The sequence below is a fragment of the Paroedura picta genome, chromosome 16 (assembly GCF_049243985.1).
Source record: "Paroedura picta isolate Pp20150507F chromosome 16, Ppicta_v3.0, whole genome shotgun sequence".
Taxonomy (NCBI): domain Eukaryota; kingdom Metazoa; phylum Chordata; class Lepidosauria; order Squamata; family Gekkonidae; genus Paroedura; species Paroedura picta.
Window position 1 is genome coordinate 30,679,039 of NC_135384.1, and position 17,832 is coordinate 30,696,870.

Consider the following 17,832-nt stretch of genomic DNA (forward strand, 5'->3'; position numbering starts at 1 on the left):
CTTAGCCAGTGGTCCAGTAAGCAACAAGCAGGGGACTGGGCTAGCCTCAGGAGGGAGCGGCCTGTGGGGAAAGCGGGGAGAGGGATTTCGGAAGCCCGGCCTCCCACCCCTCGTGCCCTGCTGCACCCCAGAGCTCGTAGGCAGGGCGGAACGGCCGGGGCCATTTTCAGGAAAAACGGGGGGCCAAACCGCCCGAGAGAGAAGGGACATGCAAAGGGTCATTTTGGAGTTCAGGCTTTGCTTCGAAAATTTATTGCAACTCCATCAACCCAACAGTACAAGAGATCCTGGCCAGGACCCAAGTTACACGCAGACCATAGCTCAGTCAGTGTTGCTTTTGGAGAAAAAGAAATATTCTCAAGGGATTCCTGGGGAAATAATTAACATTTATAGAGATCATTTTCTAGAGTTTCATCTCTCCCGTCTGGGCACACCTTGCCACTCAGTCTACCGAACACAGGAAATAATTCCCTAATATGAGTTAGAAATTTTGTACCTCCCATTTCAACTAAGCCTGGCTTGTAACACCCTTGAGGCAGTCTAATGGGGGGGGGGGTGTCTCCCCCTCCCCGAAGAAGAAAGAGGAAAAGCCATCTCTGTTGGCGTCTAGCTCCCAGAGGAGCAAATCAATACGTGCCGCTGATCAGTCCAGCCTCTGTCAAGGAGGGAGAGCTGAAGGCCCTCCGAGCCTGACCCTGGGGGAGAGTCCAAAGGTATTGGGCATCTGTCTACCCCTGAGCCACCCCTCCATAAGCAACATGGCTTCCAATTGCCCCCAGCTTGCTACCTTCCCCTTCCCCTGCTGTGATTGCCTCCCTCCTTCCTGGGACTGAGCGGTGGGATCTCTTGCCGGGTGGCTGATGGTCAGTTACACACAGGCACACAGACATCGACAAGGACGGCACTTCAGGGGGGCACAGCAGAGCCACCCCCACCCTGGGGAACACAGCACAGAGTCCAGAGTTGCAAGAGCAGGAAGAGAAGCAGCTGCCCCCCCTCCCTCCCTCCCTCCCTCCCTGGCGCAGCCTCCGGATGAGACCCCTGCTCCTTCCCAAGTGAATGGGGCCAACAAGGGGCCGGAAAACTGAAGCGGTGCGGATGCCGAAGGAGGGGCTGCTTTTGACGAGAAGCAGGGAAAGGGCCACAAGGGACAACACAGGCACTCCTACAGAGCCACGGAAGGGAGGCCGCCTCAGTGGGAGCCAACGGGGCTCTCTCCTTGGGTGAGGGTCTTGAAATCCATGGACAGCGCCAGCTCCTCTGCCAAGGGGGGCCTCCGCCACTCCTCCCGGGTCAGGACGTAGGCCAGAAGGGCCCCGAAGGCCACCAGCAGCAGGCCCAGCATGTTGGCCAAGACGCCCTCGGGGGCCAGGGAGCTGTAGGTGTCGCTGTGCGAAGAGAGAAGAAGGCATCTCAGGGCAACCTCTGCCCACAAAACCAGCCTCCCAACCAAGCCACGAGAAGTTTGAAATCCACAGAGCTTTGGGGGGGGGGGGGCATTAGCCCAGGTTGGAAAGAGTGCCGTCTGCCTGCCTGTGGCACACCCTTTGCGCAGGCTGGCCCTGTTGGACAGCTGGGCTGCCCCCGACTCACTCAGCCTCGCCCAGGCAGGTGGGGGTGGGGGGAGGGGGCTTGACTTGTAATCCAGCCAGGCATTCCTAGCGAGACGAGAGCCACGGAAAGAACATACCAGCCAGGCTTAAGCCGGCGGGACCCTCCAAGCCTGTCTGGAGGGAGCTCTCAGTGGCCCAGAGGGACCCGCCATCCCTGGGGCGCTCAGCCAAATCTCCTCTCCGGCCAGAATGTTGAGCTTGCCAGGGGGAGGGGGACACCTGAGCAGGAAGGGGGGCACTTGCCTGATCTTGAAGAGCAGCAGTTCCAGGACCCCCAGGAGGGCCGTGGCTACAGACAGGAGGAGGAGGAAGACCCCCCAGAAGACATGCTGCGGCTTGTATCTGCTGCGAACCGAGAAGGAGGCTCCAGGGCAGAGGAAAAGGACCAGTCCAAGCAGCCACTGGGCAGAGGGAGGCAACGCTCAGCAGCCCATCCCATGCTGTCAGCAGGCCCTGCTCCCCCGTGGCCCCCTCCCTCCCTCCCTCCCTCCCTCCCTCCTCCCCAAGAGGAGGTGCTCCAACACCAGCAGCCCCAGGCTGGCCTTTCCTGGTGGGGGGAGACTGCTGGAGCTGGGCCTGGGGGGTTGGGCAAGGTGAGTTTGGGTTTACCCAGACTGACCACGCTTCCCTGAAGTTACACGCAGCCCCCTTCGGCTGGGAACTGAAGCAGGAGGGGAGAGGAGTTCTTCCCACAGTGTTTTCAACTGTTTTCGGCTCCCTGGACTCCCTGGGCTGGGGGCAAGAGCTGGCGGAGAAGGAGCAGCCCAGCCTCCATTGCGGGACCCCCCCCCCCCTCCTACTGCAAGCTGAAGGTCTGCTGCCCACCCATCCCCCTTTCTCTCGGCGTTTCTTTTTCCTCCTTACTTCAGAAGTTGGGGCAAGAGGTGGGCAAGCCCTGAGGAACCCAGGGCAGGAGGGCGCCTGCAGAATTCCCATTCAGGGAGGCTCCCAAGAGCCTTACGGAGCCAGGGCAGGCCGAGCAGCTGTGTTGGCCGGGGAAGGCTTCCGGCTTCTGTGGGGCCTAGAAACTCCCCAGGTACAGCCCGGGGGGGGGGCACCCAGGCACGCCAACGCTGCTGTCCCTTCATGGCATGGCTGGGGGGCACGAGCACAAAACGCCCTTGCAGCAGCCCCCAAGGCCTCCAGAAAGCCAGCAGCCTTTGTGTCCCAGAGGAAGGGCCAACAGGAACACGGAAGGACAACGAGTGGTGGGCAAGATGGCGCTCCGCTCCCCCCCCCCCATCCTGGTTAGTCTCCTCAGTCTGGCAACAGCCCGCCAGGGTCTCCGGCGGCTCTCCCTCACAGCCTCTGACCCCTGCAACTGGAGAAGCTGGGGCTGAACTGGGGCCCTCCTGCACACCAAGCAGCGGCTCTTCCATTGGGCAAAGGTGCCTCCCCCTTGGGGTGACCTGAAGGAACTTCCAGCTGCTCCCCGCCCCCGGCTCACCTGCAGCAAGTAGAAGCCAAAAGCCACAATTCCGCACCAGCTGTGGAGGCTGTACATGTCTGGAGCATTTTTCTTCTTGTGGGATTCAAAGACGGCAATCAGACCTGGGAGAAACAGGCAGGCAGGCAAGGATCACCAGCCCATCATCACCCCCTCTCCCAAGATGAGGCCTGGGGAGGGGGCAGGCAGGGCCACGGGAAGGGCCTGGGAGGCAGCCTCGAGGGGGTGCCCAGCAGGGTTCCTGGGTGGGGCATCAAGGCCTGCGTCCTGACCCTTCCTGCCTGGCAGGGGAAACTGGCGGGCTTCAGCCAGGCTTGGACAGCAGCCTTCTCCAAGGGCTTTTTCGGTGGGGAAGGAATGCCAAATCAGCCGAGTGCCCTGAAGTCCTGAGTCGTGAGAGAACGTTGAATGCCTGTGGGGTGAAGGGTTGGGAGGGGGGCAGTTTCTATGGGTCTTTTCTGACTCACCGACCAGGGCAATGACCAGGGCCAGGGCATGGAGGAGGCCGTGCAGAATCTTGGTCGAGCGCTTGCTCTCATTCCGGAAGACTCGATACACCAGGAGCGCTGCAAGGTGGAAGAGGAAGGAGGGGGGAGGCAGCATCTGACAAGAGGCCGAGACGGGCAAGGGGCCCGCGAGCGGCAGGCGGCTGGAAGGTGGCGTCTGGCACTGACCATTGGCCCCATACGTGGGGCTCTGAGTCCCTTCTGCATCTTTCTCTCACCCGCTACATCAAGCCAGCCCGGGGGGGGGGGGAGGCTGGAAGAGTAGCATCGGTCAGTTAAGCGCGACCCCTGCAGCACGCCTGCGTGGCTCCATGATGGCAAAGCTCCAGGCACAAGAGGCCGGGCTCCTCAGAGGCCCCCACAAGCAATGAACACCTGGCAGAAGATGGCCAGAGGAGGAGGAGGAGGAGGAGGAAGAGGAGAGAGTTGGGCTTTTCAGGTACCCCACTTGACACTACCTGAAGGACTCCCAAAGTGGTTATGGGAAAGTATGGAATGAAATATAAATATAACAAAATAAATAATTAAATACATTTTAAAAGATCTGTTGAGATGGGATAAATTGAAACTTTCTTCACAGGGAAGAAGTGCAGCTATTTTACCTAAAATGTTATTTCTTTCCCAGACAATATCTGTAATAAACTCAGATGTACTATCTAAACAGCGGCAAAAAGACTTATCGACGAAGGGAAAAAGCCGCCCCTTACATTTAAGAGCCTACAAGATGCCAAAGGGGGGGGGGCAGCATTACCCCCCCTGAAATTATATCTTGAAACATGTGGCTTGGTTTGGCTGCCAACACTCCCACTCGCTCCCTGCCCCTAGAGACTCACCCAGCCAGCGCTCCCTCTGTCAGTGGGGCCAGGAGGGCTTGGCTGTCCAGCTGGCATGGACACTGTTCCCCCGTGAGCAGCATTCAATGGACCCCGGGTCTTTGCAGCCAGGTGGGAAGGAGCCAACAAATGAAGCCTGCCTACCCTTGAGTGTCTCAGGGCTCCAGGAGTTCCCCTTCCCAAATGGGGCTGGGATGGCCCCCAGTAGGGGGAGGGGGAAGGAAGAGGGGGGAGGCCCAGGAGCTGAACGTGGCTCACCACACGGAGAGCACTGAGTTCCTCCCTGGTGGCTGTTGCTCAAGGGCCAGGCACCTTGCCCACCTCAGTCAGGGAAAATGCCATCCCCCCCGCCCCTCCCCCCCGCCGTGAAGACTGTCTGGGGTGGATGAAGCAGGCCACCCTCTGGAACGCAGCAGGACAGAATCAGAGCAATTCTGAGATGCAGCCTGACGACCCACCCAGAGCCTCTGCCATCCTTGGCCCCTCTGCCCCTCCCAGAGCCCACAAAGCCCCACCCGCAGGCCCAGGGCTCACCATCTCCTTGCAGGAACACCATGCCGATGATCATGCACAGCGGATGGACGTTGAACTGCAGCCCAGAGCTCTCCCAAGCGAGGCCCCCACGATACACCCCCATCCAGGCCCCCGTGACCAAGATGACGGCCAGGCCCACGGCCTGGGAGGCGACCACCATGTAGGCAAGCCCGCTGGAGCCAGGGCCGCGGCCAGCCATGTCCTCCATGGCTCACACCAATGCTGCTGGAGCTGCCAAAGAAGCACAGAGTCACCCTGGTGCCGAAGGCCTTCATGGCTGGGCCCAGACTGGTTCTTTTCATCCCTGGTGCTTCAAAGATGGCAGCCACAGCCAGGAGTGGTTTAGGGTTTGTGAGGCCCTGGCAGAGTACAATTGTGGCAGGAGAAGCCAGACTGAGGGCAGAGGAGCCCCCCCCCTCCAGTGGAAAGGGGTGTCACTCCTAAAGGAGGAAAAGGGGGAGGAGGAGGAGAGAGGCTACGGCCGTGATCCATGGGGTTGAAGTCACTCTGCAGGGCCCTTGGAAGTGTGGGCACATGGCACATGCTGCATGGATAATCCGGCTCTGGCCACAGCCTCTGGCCAAACGTCCAGGGATCCCTCCACACCCAACAGAAAGGCTTTCAAGAAAGGGGGATGACAAAAAGGAGAGGACCAGGAGTGAGCTATGGCCAAGAAGGGCATCTTTTCCCTGGAAATCCAGAGAGCTAGGGAATTGTTTGGGAGGGGGCCCCTCTGTGCCTTTGAGGCGGGGATCTACACAAGCCATTCTAAAGTGTCACTGGACCCAGAACAGATTCCATTCCAGCAGAAGCTCTTGAGATTCATAGAATCATAGAATTGGAAGGGACCTCCAGGGTCATTTAGCCCAACCCCTGCAGAATGCAGGAAATCCACAACTACCTGCCCACCCACAGTGACCCCAATTCCATGGCCAGATGATGCCCCCCCCAAAATACCCCATAATCCCTGGCCAGCCTGACCTGGAGGAAATTCTCCTCCCAACCCCAAAGTGGGGATCAGCCAAGCACTGACACAATCTCTTCTGCCCACCCACTTTCAATCTGCCTAAATTCACAGGACTTTTCTTTTTGTTCTGCATTTAGGTAAGAAAAACCAAATACACCAATATAGGATGGGAGAGACTTGTCTTGGCAGTAGCATGTGCGAAAAGGATCTAGGAGTCTTAGTAGACCATACATTGAACATGAGTCAGCAGTGTGACTCAGTGGCTAAAGAGGCAAATGGGATTTTGGGCTGTATCAAATGGAGTATCGTGTCCAGATCACGGGAGGTGATGGTACCACTTTACTCTGTTCTGGTTCGGCCTCACTTGGAGTTCTGTGTTCAGTTTTGGGCACCCCAGTTGAAGAGGGATGTAGACAAACTGGAGCGTGTCCAGAGGAGGGCAACAAAGATGGTGAGGGGTTTGGAGACCAAGACTTATGAAGAAAGGTTGGGGGGGCTTGGTCTGTTTAGCCTAGAGAGGAGACGACTGAGAGGGGATCTGATAACCACCTTCAAGTATTTAAAAGGGTGCCATATGGAGGATGGAGCAGAGTTGTTGTCTCTTGCCCCAGAGGAACAAACCAGAATGAATGGGATGAAATTAATTCAAAAGAAATTCCAGCTAAACATCTGGAAGAAGTTCCTGACAGAGTGGTTTCTCAGTGGAGCAGGCTTCCTCGGGAGGTGGTGGACTCTCCATCTTTGGAAATTTTTAGACAGAGGCTGGACAGCCATCTGACAGAGAGGCTGATTCTGTGAAGGCTCAAGGGGGTGGCAGGTTACAGAAGATGAGCAGAGACCACATTGTGTGTAGCTGAATTTTTAATGGCTGTTTATCGAGCTAGAATTAAGATGTTTTAATCAGCTTATTTTACTGTATTTTAGCCTATAATATTAGCTTATTTTACTCTATTATAATTTTACCCTGCTTGGCTGTACTTGCCTCTTGTTGTTATGCCAATAAAGGTTTATATATACAAAAAAGTAGAAGAGCGATAGGGCTGTGAGTGTCCTGCGTTGAGCAGGGGGTTGGACTAGATGACCCATGAGGTCCCTTCCAACTCTTCTAGGATTCTAGGATTCTATCAGCATTTCTGTGAGGTGGCTCTCTAGCCTCTGTTTAAAAGCTCCCAAGGAAGGAGAACCCACCGCATCTCAAGGAGATGACATATCAACAATATTTCTCTTGGACTGGAAAGTGAGGAACCAGGAACCGCCGGTCAGCAAGAGGGAAGTCGATTCAGGTCCATAAGAGATGCCCCCCCCCGGGCCTGATCCACCGGCGGCTGCACGATGGATTTCCTCCGCGTAGCGCTGGGGAGGGGCTGAGGGAGCCCGCCGGGCGGCTGCTTGTGAGACCTCCTGGGCCGCCAGAGCCCGGCCTCATTAGATCACGGCCACTAAGTGGATTCAGTAATTGGCTTAAGGGGCTCCATTCCCTGCCAGCAGGAGCCGCGGCCGCGCCGGGAGCCTCCGGGGCAGAAGCGTCCCTCGCAAGAACCGCAGCTGCAAACGCCGCCTGGCTGCCGGGAAAGCTCGGGGGGGGAGCTGTTCTTCACCCCCCCGCCCCCCCCCCCGCTTTGCAACCCGCAGCAGCAGGAAGAGGAGGAGGAGGAGGAGGAGGAGGAGGAGGAGGAGGAGGGGGGGGGCAGGGATTTGACCCCCGCCACGCCCGCTCTCCAAAAGCCCCCGCTAGACTCCAGAGCCCTTGGGGGGGCTCCCCGGGCGGGGTGGGCGCCGCCCTCCTCCTCCTCCTCCTCCTCCTCCTCCCCCCCCCGGCAGCCCCTTGGCCTCGGCGTCCCACCCAACAACACAGCCAGGCACGGACACAGGGATGGCTGCCCCACCCCGCCCCAGGAGTCCCCAAAGGGGCTGCCACGCCACCCCCCACCCGCCTTCCCCTTCCTCCGGCGGTGGGGGGGGGGGGAGAGGCCGCCCACCGGTCCGAGGTCTCCCAGGGAGTCGACGAGGCGGCGGCGGCGGCAGCGCCCGGTTCTCCCGGTTCCAGTCTGCATCCAATCCCGGGGGGGGGGGACAAAGGAGTGTCTGGCGTTGCAGGGGGACCCCCCTCGCCTTCCCCTCTACCGCTGCCCGACGGGGGGCCAAGAGAGCGAGGGAAGCGGGCGGCGGGCGGGGGCGCGGGGCTCCCACCTCAGCCCCCCCCCCCCGCCCTCTCGGGGACTTCCACCCCACCCTCCGTTCCCTCCCGGCGCACCGGCGTCCTCCCTCCCTCTCCCTCTCCCTCTCCCTCTCCCTCTCCTCCCCCCCCCCCCGGACTCACCTGCTGCCCACCTGCCGCTGCCTTCCTGGCTGCCTGCCGGGGCCCCGGAGCACGCTGGGAAGCGCCGGACACTCCCCCCGCCCGGCTGGCTGGGCAGGGCCAGGAGGCAAGCGCAAGGGAGAGGGGAGGTCTTCTAGTCGGCCGCCGCCCCGCCCCGCCCCGCCCCGCCCCGCCCCGCCCGGCGCTCGGGCTGCCCTGGGGTGCCAAGCTCCGGGGGGGTGGCGGGAGGGCGCCTGGCCGGGCGCCGAGAAGCCACGTGGGGCGGAGGGGTGGGGGCCAGGCAGCCAGCCCAAGGCCGGGGAACTGCTGGAGATTGGGGGCTGGAGCCGGGGGAGAGCAGGGGTGCCCCAAAGGGTCTTCTGGGTAAGATCCCCCAGGCCTCCCCTGGAGGTTGGCATCCCTAATGGTAGCTGAGTAGGGGGCAGCAGTGGCAGGGCGGCATCCCCCACCCCTGGCCTTTTGCTGGGGCATCCCTCGGGGCGCCTGGGCCGGCCGGTGTTGGAGGGGCGGGGGTGTGTGTGTGGGTGTGGCAGTCCTGAATCTCTCCGTGCGAGGGGGGGGGGGGATAAGCAGCCCCGTGGCCGGCCGACCTCCCGGCGAGGCAATTCCCGCCCCCAACTTGAACCGGCAGCAGGGCCTGAGAAGGGGATTAGCATCCCTCCCCGCAAGGACTGAAGGGGGGGGGGGCTCCTGGATCAGGAAGGAAAGGGGCCCTTGAGAGACTAATCCAGAAATGTGAGTTTGGGGTAGCCACATCCGAGCCCCCACCCCCACCCCCACCTCGGGCCCAGCGCAGGGCGGCCGTGCCAAGCCCCACCGGAAGGACGGTGGTTGCCAGCAGCCAGTCTTGCTGGGTTTCATGGCAGACAAACTGAGCAGGCTGCAGGCTGTCCCGCCCGCCCTGGCCGTGGCTGTTCGCGGGGCCAGCAGCAGGCCTGGAGGAGAGGGGACCCCTTTTCCCCAGCAATGAACGGCATCTCTTCCTGGGCCATCTTGCCCTCGGGCTTGGGCGGGCTGGCCGCCGCTCGGCAAAGCAGGCTGTCCCGGCCCTGCTTGGAGCAAGAGGCGCCTCTGCAGCTGGCCAGCCGGTCCCGGGGCGGTCCGGGGCGGGCCTCTGGGTGCGGCGCCAGCAGGCCTTGTGCTTCCTGGCGGAGGCAGCCTGAGCGGCTCTCCTGCCGCCCTGCCGGCCTCCCTCCCCACAGTCCCAACCCTCCCGCCGAGGGAATGACTGGCCGCGGACAGGGACGCGCCCGCTTCCACCTGCTCTCCGCAGGACCCGCCTTGCCACGTGAAGCAGGGAGGGGGCGGTGACAGTTGCGCTAACCTCTTGTTTCAATGGGGCAAAAGACCGGGTCCCGAGTGTGCTGGTGGTGCGGCCCGCCTACCTGTTCTCCACCTGTCCCTTCCGGGCAGGTGCGACCCAGCGCTTTGTCCGCCCCCCCTCCCTCCAGAGGGGAAGGTGCTTAGGGGGTGGCCTCACTGCCCTGCCCCTGCCCCTGCCCGGCTGCATATGCTACTAGATGCTTCCTGCGTGCCCCTCTGGGAAATAAACGGGTGTGCTTGGCCAGTAGGGGTCAGGAGCCGCTCAGGAAATGCCGGGAAGGCTCTGGGGGAAGGGGTGTGTGTGTGTGTGTGGCTTGAAGGCTGTTCTAGCCCAGAGCACCAGTTGCAAACAGGGCTATTTCAGTTTCTAGGCTGCCCCTCCCCATGAGCGGCCTCAGGGTGGCTGCTCACAGCACATAAAACATTGAAATCATTTTAAAACCTGAAGCAATTCATTCCTATGCCGATTCCACTCCACAGTGTCCCATGGCTTCTTCATGGCCTCCTTTGGGGGACGATGGGCTTCCATAGATGGGGGGGGGGGCAACGTGGAAGGTGGGAGAAGAAAGAGGGGCTTGGAGAAGGACAGCATCAGAGAGGCCGAAGCCCCATATTAGTTCTTCATTTCGTCCTGGCCTCAGTCATGGGCCTGCTGGAAGAGTGGCCAGCTAGAGCAAGTTGCAGGAGTCCAGTCTGAAGGTGACCATCGCAGGGATCGCCGTGGTTAGGTCTCCGCGGCCAGACAGGGCGCTTGTAGCTTTGCATGGCGAAGATGGTAAAACGCCTGGCAGCAGTATTTGTGACCTGAGCTTCCTTCAGCAGTGAGGCATCAAAGACCACTGCCGAATTCTTGCTGAAGAGTGAAGTTGCTAAATGGGGGCATTTTTGTGATTTTGTGTTCTGGGATATGCAAATGTCTTAATGACACGGGCAGACTGTAAGGCCTCTGGCTCTCGCAGGGGAAGTCTCCATGCCTTACTGGCTCTTGTTAACCACGTGGAGGATCGGTAGATAAAAGACGAATACCTCCTGCAGCGTCTTCATAAGTATTCTACAGCGAACCTTAAATGTATTTTTGGATAGTAATTCTCATGATCCGTCACAGCCAGTTACAGTCAATGCGGCTTCTGCAAAAACACAGAGGCCCAACATCTCCGCCCCAAGCCAGAGTGGAGAAGGAGGTCTCTAGCTCAAATTAATATTCATAAGAACAGTGATATCCGTGTCTAGTTAACTTCTCTAGTAGGTGAACACCGTGTGTCTTGGGCTCAGAGTATTCTGTTCACCTACGAAAGAAGCTAGTTAGAGGCCAGTGAGTTAATCTGTAGCACAAGAAGGAGGCTCCCCTCAGGTGACGGTCGGCTCTGCAGAAACAACATACGTGTCTGGAGCAACCGGGTGGCATTCAGGCCTCCATAGTCTGTAGAATAACCCTGCCGCTCTCTGAAGTGTCTGGGTGTGGTGGTGGTGGTGGGAGTGGCCTTTTCTTTTTAATGGGGGGGGGGGCAGGGGAGGGGATAAGACACGAAGAAGAGCTGTTTTTTGTATCCTGCTTTTTACAACCTGAAGAAGTCCCAAAGTGGCTTACAATCCCCTTCCCTTTCCTCTCCCCAAAACAGGCATCCTGTGAGGTAGGTGAGGCTGAGAGAGCTCTGAGAGAACTGTAGCTGGCCCAAAGTCACCCAGCTGTCTGCATGGGGAGGAGGAGGAGTGTTGCTCTAGTCACTTGGGTCTTGGACAGCTGGGTAGACCTTTCCCTCTGGTAGGAGGGAAGAACCTCTCTGGGCTGCTTTGCCCCATCTGTATACAAGGGGTCTTGGACCCCCTATCTTCTGAATCTGCAGCTGGCAGTCCTGATGCTTGGCATCACCTCTGCCGCCTTGTTCAGCTTCCAGACGTACGGTCAGCACATAAGCACAATGGAGGAGACGAGGAACATCTGTGTGATGTTGACCCCATGTCTAAAGGTTCAGACCCTGTGGAAGAGGTCCCAGTGCCATCTCTTTGAGAGGAGTCCCACAGTTCCCCTGTTTGCAAAAGGGAGCAGCCCCCTGGGATCACATCCGTAGTCCACGATGCTTACTGGGCGATTATAATGTCTACAGCCACAAGGCTTATCAGCAGTCAAGGCCAAGGAACGGAGCAGGTTGCCTAATCCTCTCGTTTTATGGCTGCCTTTAAACAGCTACGTGCTTCAGTGGCTATCAGCACTGCTTCTTGTGGATCGTCCAAGGTTCAAGAAGAGAGTAAAAGAAAAGTTCAAGATGGTGCTGTGGGGGGAGCAGGTGCAGGGGGGAGAGCCCATGCAGCGGCATGCCCACGAGAGTGACCACCTGGGCCGTCCCATGTAGCGTGGGGAAATAGAGGTCAGACGGCCCTGGAGAGACTCTGTTGGCTGCACAGTAGCATGAAGCCCGTCGGGAGAGACAGGGCTGGGACTGGAGTAAGGGGAATAAATGAGGTCAGACGACAGGACAGGCGTTTCGGGCCATCAGCTGCCCTTTGCCACAGAACAAATGAGGGGGGCGCAGAAGGGCACCCCGTGTTTGTGATCAGTATCAGAGGGGTAGTAAGGCTGGAGGAAGTTTGCCATAACGGGACTTTAAAGTGGTGCTTCTTAGAGATGTGATAACAGGGGCAGGGGTGGGGGGGACAGACATCAGAGCCTAACAATTTTATTTCCCCCCTGAATACTTCCTTTCACTTTTTCCAATGGAAAAATTATAAAATTTGGCTGAGCACTGAAAAGAACTCTTGTATCATCTTTTCCATTTTAGCATGAGTGAAATGCTTCTTAAAGCAAGGTCTTTTGCATTAAAAGACACAGCGTGAAGAAATGTGGGGTGCTGACAAAAGAACCTCTGTAATCCATTTGTGAGAAAAAATCAATTAAATGTACAACATGAAAAAGTCTGAGGATTTCCTCAGGCCCCCCAATGGAAATTTTGGAGAGCACTGAAAAAACCCTACTTTTTTCGAGCATTTTTACAGCATTAGGTAATGATTATTCCCTCTTCTGCTGCAGTAGACATAAACAACTTTCTAAGTTTGGTGTAGTGGTTAGGAGTGCGGATTTCTAATCTGGCATGCCAGGTTCGATTCTGCGCTCCCCCACATGCAACCAGATGGGTGACCTTGGGCTTCTCACAGCACTGATAAAACTGTCCTGACTGAGCAGTGATGTCAGGGCTCTCTCAGCCTCACCCACCTCACAGGGTGTCTGTGGTGGGGAGAGGAATGGGAAGGCGACTGTGAGCCGCTTTGAGCCTCCTTCGGGTAGGGAAAAGCGGCATATAAGAACCAACTCTTCTTCTTCTTCTAAAGATGTGTGTGTGGGGTGTGTGTGTGGTTAACTGTAAATAATTTTGGTAATAATTAATACACTACAGTGCATTTGAACTGAAGTATATATAAACCAAAGAATCCAATAAAAAGACAGAAACATATTGAAATACATATCACAACACAGCATGAGGAGACCAATAAGAGATACTGGGGCACCCGAGGCAGGGTCTCCAGGGGCAAATGGCCACAGTCAGCTACCCGGCTTAAGTTGGTGAAAGGTCCACAGCGGTCACCATGCTGCCAGCGGGAGCCCAGCCACCCCTCCCTGTCATGTGACTGCCTGTCCAAAGGACACCCTTGCTTTGGTTTACTCCAGAATTTGTTTTCTATCTTTGACTGTGTGCGTATCTCTTAGATGGCAAAAATGAAAGATGCACGACCTCTGGCAGAAGGGGACACAGCAGCTTGTGACACTTCAGTATTAGGGAAATTTGCAATTTTGCTTGTAGAAAACAAAGGCATTTACATTTCACATTCCACAAATATGCCAAACAGTAGAATTTTGTATGCTGTTATAGATTGTTTATGTTGTTAAATGAATAGAAGTTGTTCAGGTTTGATAGGAGAGTAAGTATTGCAAACATTTCAGCCCCATCTTTTCTGTTCTCCCCCTCCCTGGAACTGTTTTCCACTGTGGCTTTAAAATGTCCCTAAATCTTACGTTGCTACTTCTTCTGCTTACCTTTGCAGAGAGACATACAGCCGTTTATCCATTCCGATTATATCAGACCATGTGAATGTTCTGGATTTCATCTTCCTTTCAAAAATGAATTGGGTGTCTGCTTTGTCAGTTCCCCTGCCATAGGGGAGACATTTATGCCCTGAAATAGATTCTCCCAGACCAGAGAAAGTGTTCTTGTTGACAGAGTTTCAGTATGCAAAGAGAAGTACAGCAACAGCTGCTTAAAAGAATAAAATAGCTTTATTATGAAGAGAAACTAATTGTGTCCTAACTAGCTATCTGTTCCGTTGTCTTTGTTCAGTCAGTTTATTCTGGAGGACAGCAGAGAGGAGATGTGCTCAGAGGACCAGGAAGTCCCGACGGGAGCCAATGGGTCGCACCTGGTTCAGCAGGGAGAGGCCCCTGGAGAGATCTGTCAGGAGCCCCGCCTCTCATCTGGCCTTCGGGGTTCTGCTGTGTCCAGAGGCACAACCAGGGGACACAATCTGTTCACTCAGCCTGTGGCAGATCCTGCCTCCCCACAGTCAAGGTCTCCAGGACCGGAACAGCGGCTGCCTTCAGGAAAAGGGCTTTCACAGGGAAAGGTTCCCTCGTTTCGTGCTTATTTGTTTCCTTTGTATATACAGGGGCAGGGAAAGACTCAGGACGTAGGAATCTGCTTTGTGGTCTGCCAAAGCTGAGGATTAGGAAGTCATTTCTGTTCTTTAAACAAGGGGCTCATTTGGCCCAATAAACACAATCATATGACCCGACAAGCCACAAGGGTTGTTCTGTTTCTCAGAGGTAGCAGAAGCCAGTTGTGTGCTGATAAGGATGTGCTGCTACTGGGCATGGTGCAGACAGGAAGTCCCCTTCGCTTTGTGAACCCGAAAACAGGAACTGGCCTGGCTAGCACTGCCGCTGGGCGTCCGGCCGCCAGACTGGCGCACCCTGGCCTTCACAGGAACCACCGGGGAGAAGGCAGGAGAAGAGATGACAAGGCCAGGCCACGGGCCACAGCAAGCAGCTGTTTTCAGGCAAAAGCTAATCCCCCTCCCTGCCCCGTATCTGCCTCAAGAGAAGTCAACGGGAGGCCCAAGCAACCAGGGCTGCTCCTTAGCTCATTAGCCTGTACATGTTCAAGCCTCTGAGAAGAGATTTTTGTTTGTGACCTAACTCGTGGGGGGGAAGGCATAACATTTCAATGTAATCTTTAGATACTAAAAGAAGAAGAATGTCTTTATGCCCCACTTTTCATTTTATGCCCCAGAAGGCAGAGATAGAGTTCAACAAGAATTGGACAAGCTGGAAGAGTGGGCCAATGAGAACAAGAAGCCATTCAATATGGAGAAGTGCTGAGGAGTTCTTCATTTGGGTCCCAGAAATGAGAAGCAGGCAGTGTGTGAATGAGATCCTGGGGTACTTGCGGACAGGAAGCTAAAGATGAGTAGATGGCGTGAAGCAGCGGTAAAGAAGGCTAATGTAGTCTTGGGCTGTATCAACAGAGGCATCCCATCAAAATCACAAGATGTCACAGTCCCCCTGGAGACCGCCTTGGTCAGACCCTACCTGGAGTACTCTGTGCAGTTCTGGAGGCCTCGCTTCAAAAAGGACATGGATAAAATTAAGAGGGTGCAACAGAGAGCAACAAGGATGGCCCGGGGGGGGGGGCTGGGGACCAAGGCCTAGGAGGGAAGGCCGAGGGACTTGGGAATGTTCAGCCTGGAGAAGAGGAGGCTGAGAGGAGACAGGAGGGCTCTCTTGAAGAGTCTGAAAGGTTGTCGCTTGGAGGAGGGAAGGGAAAGGTTCCTGTTGGCAGCAGAGGAGAGGACCTGCAGGAATGCATTTCAACTGTGTGTAGAATGGCACCAGCTACATGATGTAGGTGGGTGGGATTTCACAGTCAGAGTAGTTCAGCAGTGGAAGGGGCTGCCTAAAGAGGTGGGGAGCTCCCCCTCACTGGAGGTCTTCAAGCAGCGGCTGGAGAGAGACTTTTCATGGATGTCCTGGGCTGATCCTGCTGTGACTGGGCTTGTGTCGGAAGGCAGGGAAGGGTTTTTTTAGATGGAGATTTGCCGCTGGTTATAGGATTGCATTTTTGTAATTGTATTTTATATGGTTTTAAACTATGTAAACCGCCAGGAGCCAGCTTGGTCTGGGAGTGGTGGTCAATAAATGTAATTATAAATAAATAATTATTGGGAAAGCAACTGTTGAACACATTTGGCAGATTCCTGCCCCCGACCCCCCCCCCAGCCAGGTAAGGAACCTTGGGGACAAAATCAGACCAGGTAAGAAGATATGGCAAGCCATGGCGAGGCCAGGAGAAAGGGCCATGCAGGGGCACCCAATCCTTCCTCACCCCCCAAAGGTGACAGCTTGTTCCTTTGTCCAGGGTTCAGGTGAGTCACCCTCTTGGTCCAAAGCAGCAGGCCAGAGTTGGAGTCCAGTGGCACCTCTAAGTCCCACAAACTTTAATCCTGGGTGTCAGCCTTGTGTTAACGGTGCTCCTGGACTCAAACTGTGTTGCTGTGTCCTGGGCAACAAATTCCCCTTCTGCTCTCTAGCGGTTGTGCCTGCTTCCTCTGGGTCCCTCCTGTCCTGGGTCACACATCAACGGACAGAAGGTACAACAGTTGTGATGTTTAAACGTCCAATGACTCTTCTTGTTTCGGATCCCTGTCACCCCGCAGCTGGATGGTAGCCTGAGAGGGGAAACAGGCACCTTTAAGGCTTTCTAAGGGCGGGTTTGAAAGAGATTTGCACAGCCTGACCACATATAGCATCTACCCCCGTGTTAGCATGCAGTAAGAGAGGTTGGGAGATTCTGACAGTTCTGGGAGCGACAGCAACATGTGCTTGACCACACACACACACGCCTGTCCTCTAGAGATGGGTCATCTTCCAGTTCCAGAGAAATGGTCTGCTGGTGACCCTTGAGGCGGGGTGCCTTCACCCGTAAGCCCGGCCCTTCTGCCCACCAACTGCACGAGCACAAAGGCTACTGCAATACAGAAGTCCAACAGCTGGTGAGATAACAGGGCAGATAAAGGGATATCTTTTAATGACCCGAAGGAAATTCATGCGAGAGGATGCATTATCTCAAGTTTTACAGAACTAGCTGATAAAAAGCTGGCAGTTTATAGTACGTAGGCTCAAACAAAGTGCAAAGATGAAGTTGCATAACAAATTATAAAAAGACTGTTTTTCCAGCAGAAATAAATAATCAGCACTTTGTTTCCGCTTTGTTTTGGCAACCACAGTCTTTGCAACGGAGTTCTTTGGACGGGGTCACCTTGTCCAGTGGAATAGGCACCAGCAGGTCCATGGGACCATGAGACCAAACTGGCTGGGCCGAAGAGCGAAAAAGATATCAGGGGGTGTCCTGGATAAATTGTTTCCGCCTTTCTGCTAGAATAGTTGTAAAAAGTTAGTAATCATGTTTACTGCAGATTTGGAGCCTCCGCAGCCATGCCCCATCCGCGGAACAGATAGAAAGGGAAATTGCCCATTGACTTTAAAGGCGCCAGTGGCTTTAATGGTGCTGAATCGCAATTTGGGTCTCATATAGACGGCTAAATCAGAGGGTGGGGAGGGCCTATGGGGGCCTGTGCCGCATGAGCCCTTGAGGTCCTTGGGGGACTAGCCGGGGTGGGGCCCGCTGACCCTCGGATCAGGTGCGATGGGGCTGGGCTGGGCTCCCCGGTCCGGGCCCGGGATCCCAATGTGGATCCGCACTGCAGGGCAGCGTGCTGGGAAAGGGGCCAGCACCCGAGGGCCAGCATCGCGGAGGGCACGGGCCAGTCGCCACGGCAGGAGGGGAAGGGGTGGCGGGGAAATCGGCAGCCACCCCCCCCCTCCCCCGGGCCTTTCTGTGTCGCTCGGCCTTTGAGAAGAGGCGCCCGCGGACAGGGTTGGGGGGGGGGGCGTGGAGACCCCAGTCCAGCGGCTCCACCTCCCCCCCCCCGCCTGCCGTCGAGCCTGGCGCGCTCTCAGGGCCTCGGTGCGCGCAGCCGGGAAGGCAGGTGTCTGCGCCCGAGTCCGGGCTGCGAGGGGCTGCTGCGAGGGGGGCGGGGGCGGCGCGGGGGGCTCCCTGACCGCCCCCCCCCACTCCACTCCACCCCCAGCAGGCAGGCAGGCAGGCAGGCCCGGGCAAGCGGGCGGGCGGGCGGGCGGGCGGAGAGAGGCGGGCCCTCTCCCTCTCCCTCTCCCCGCCCCCGTGACGGCGCGGCCCCTGCGGGGGGCGGGGGGGGGCGGGCTGGGCCTTGAAGGGCTCGGGCCCC

At 56.9% G+C, this 17,832-nt stretch overlaps 1 protein-coding gene across 1 annotated transcript; it reads right to left on the reverse strand.

Annotated features, from left to right (window-relative positions):
- Positions 1-221: 221 nt before the first annotated feature.
- On the reverse strand, positions 222-8,378 carry CYB561 (cytochrome b561). The gene is made up of 6 exons (XM_077313820.1): positions 8,221-8,378; positions 4,934-5,164; positions 3,528-3,626; positions 3,061-3,164; positions 1,857-2,014; positions 222-1,388 (listed from the first exon to the last, which is right to left on the reverse strand). The coding sequence occupies exons 2-6, from the start codon at positions 5,139-5,141 to the stop codon at positions 1,193-1,195; spliced, it is 765 nt and encodes a 254-aa protein (XP_077169935.1). The 5' UTR covers positions 5,142-5,164; positions 8,221-8,378; the 3' UTR covers positions 222-1,192.
- Between the last annotated feature and the right edge of the window lie 9,454 nt (positions 8,379-17,832).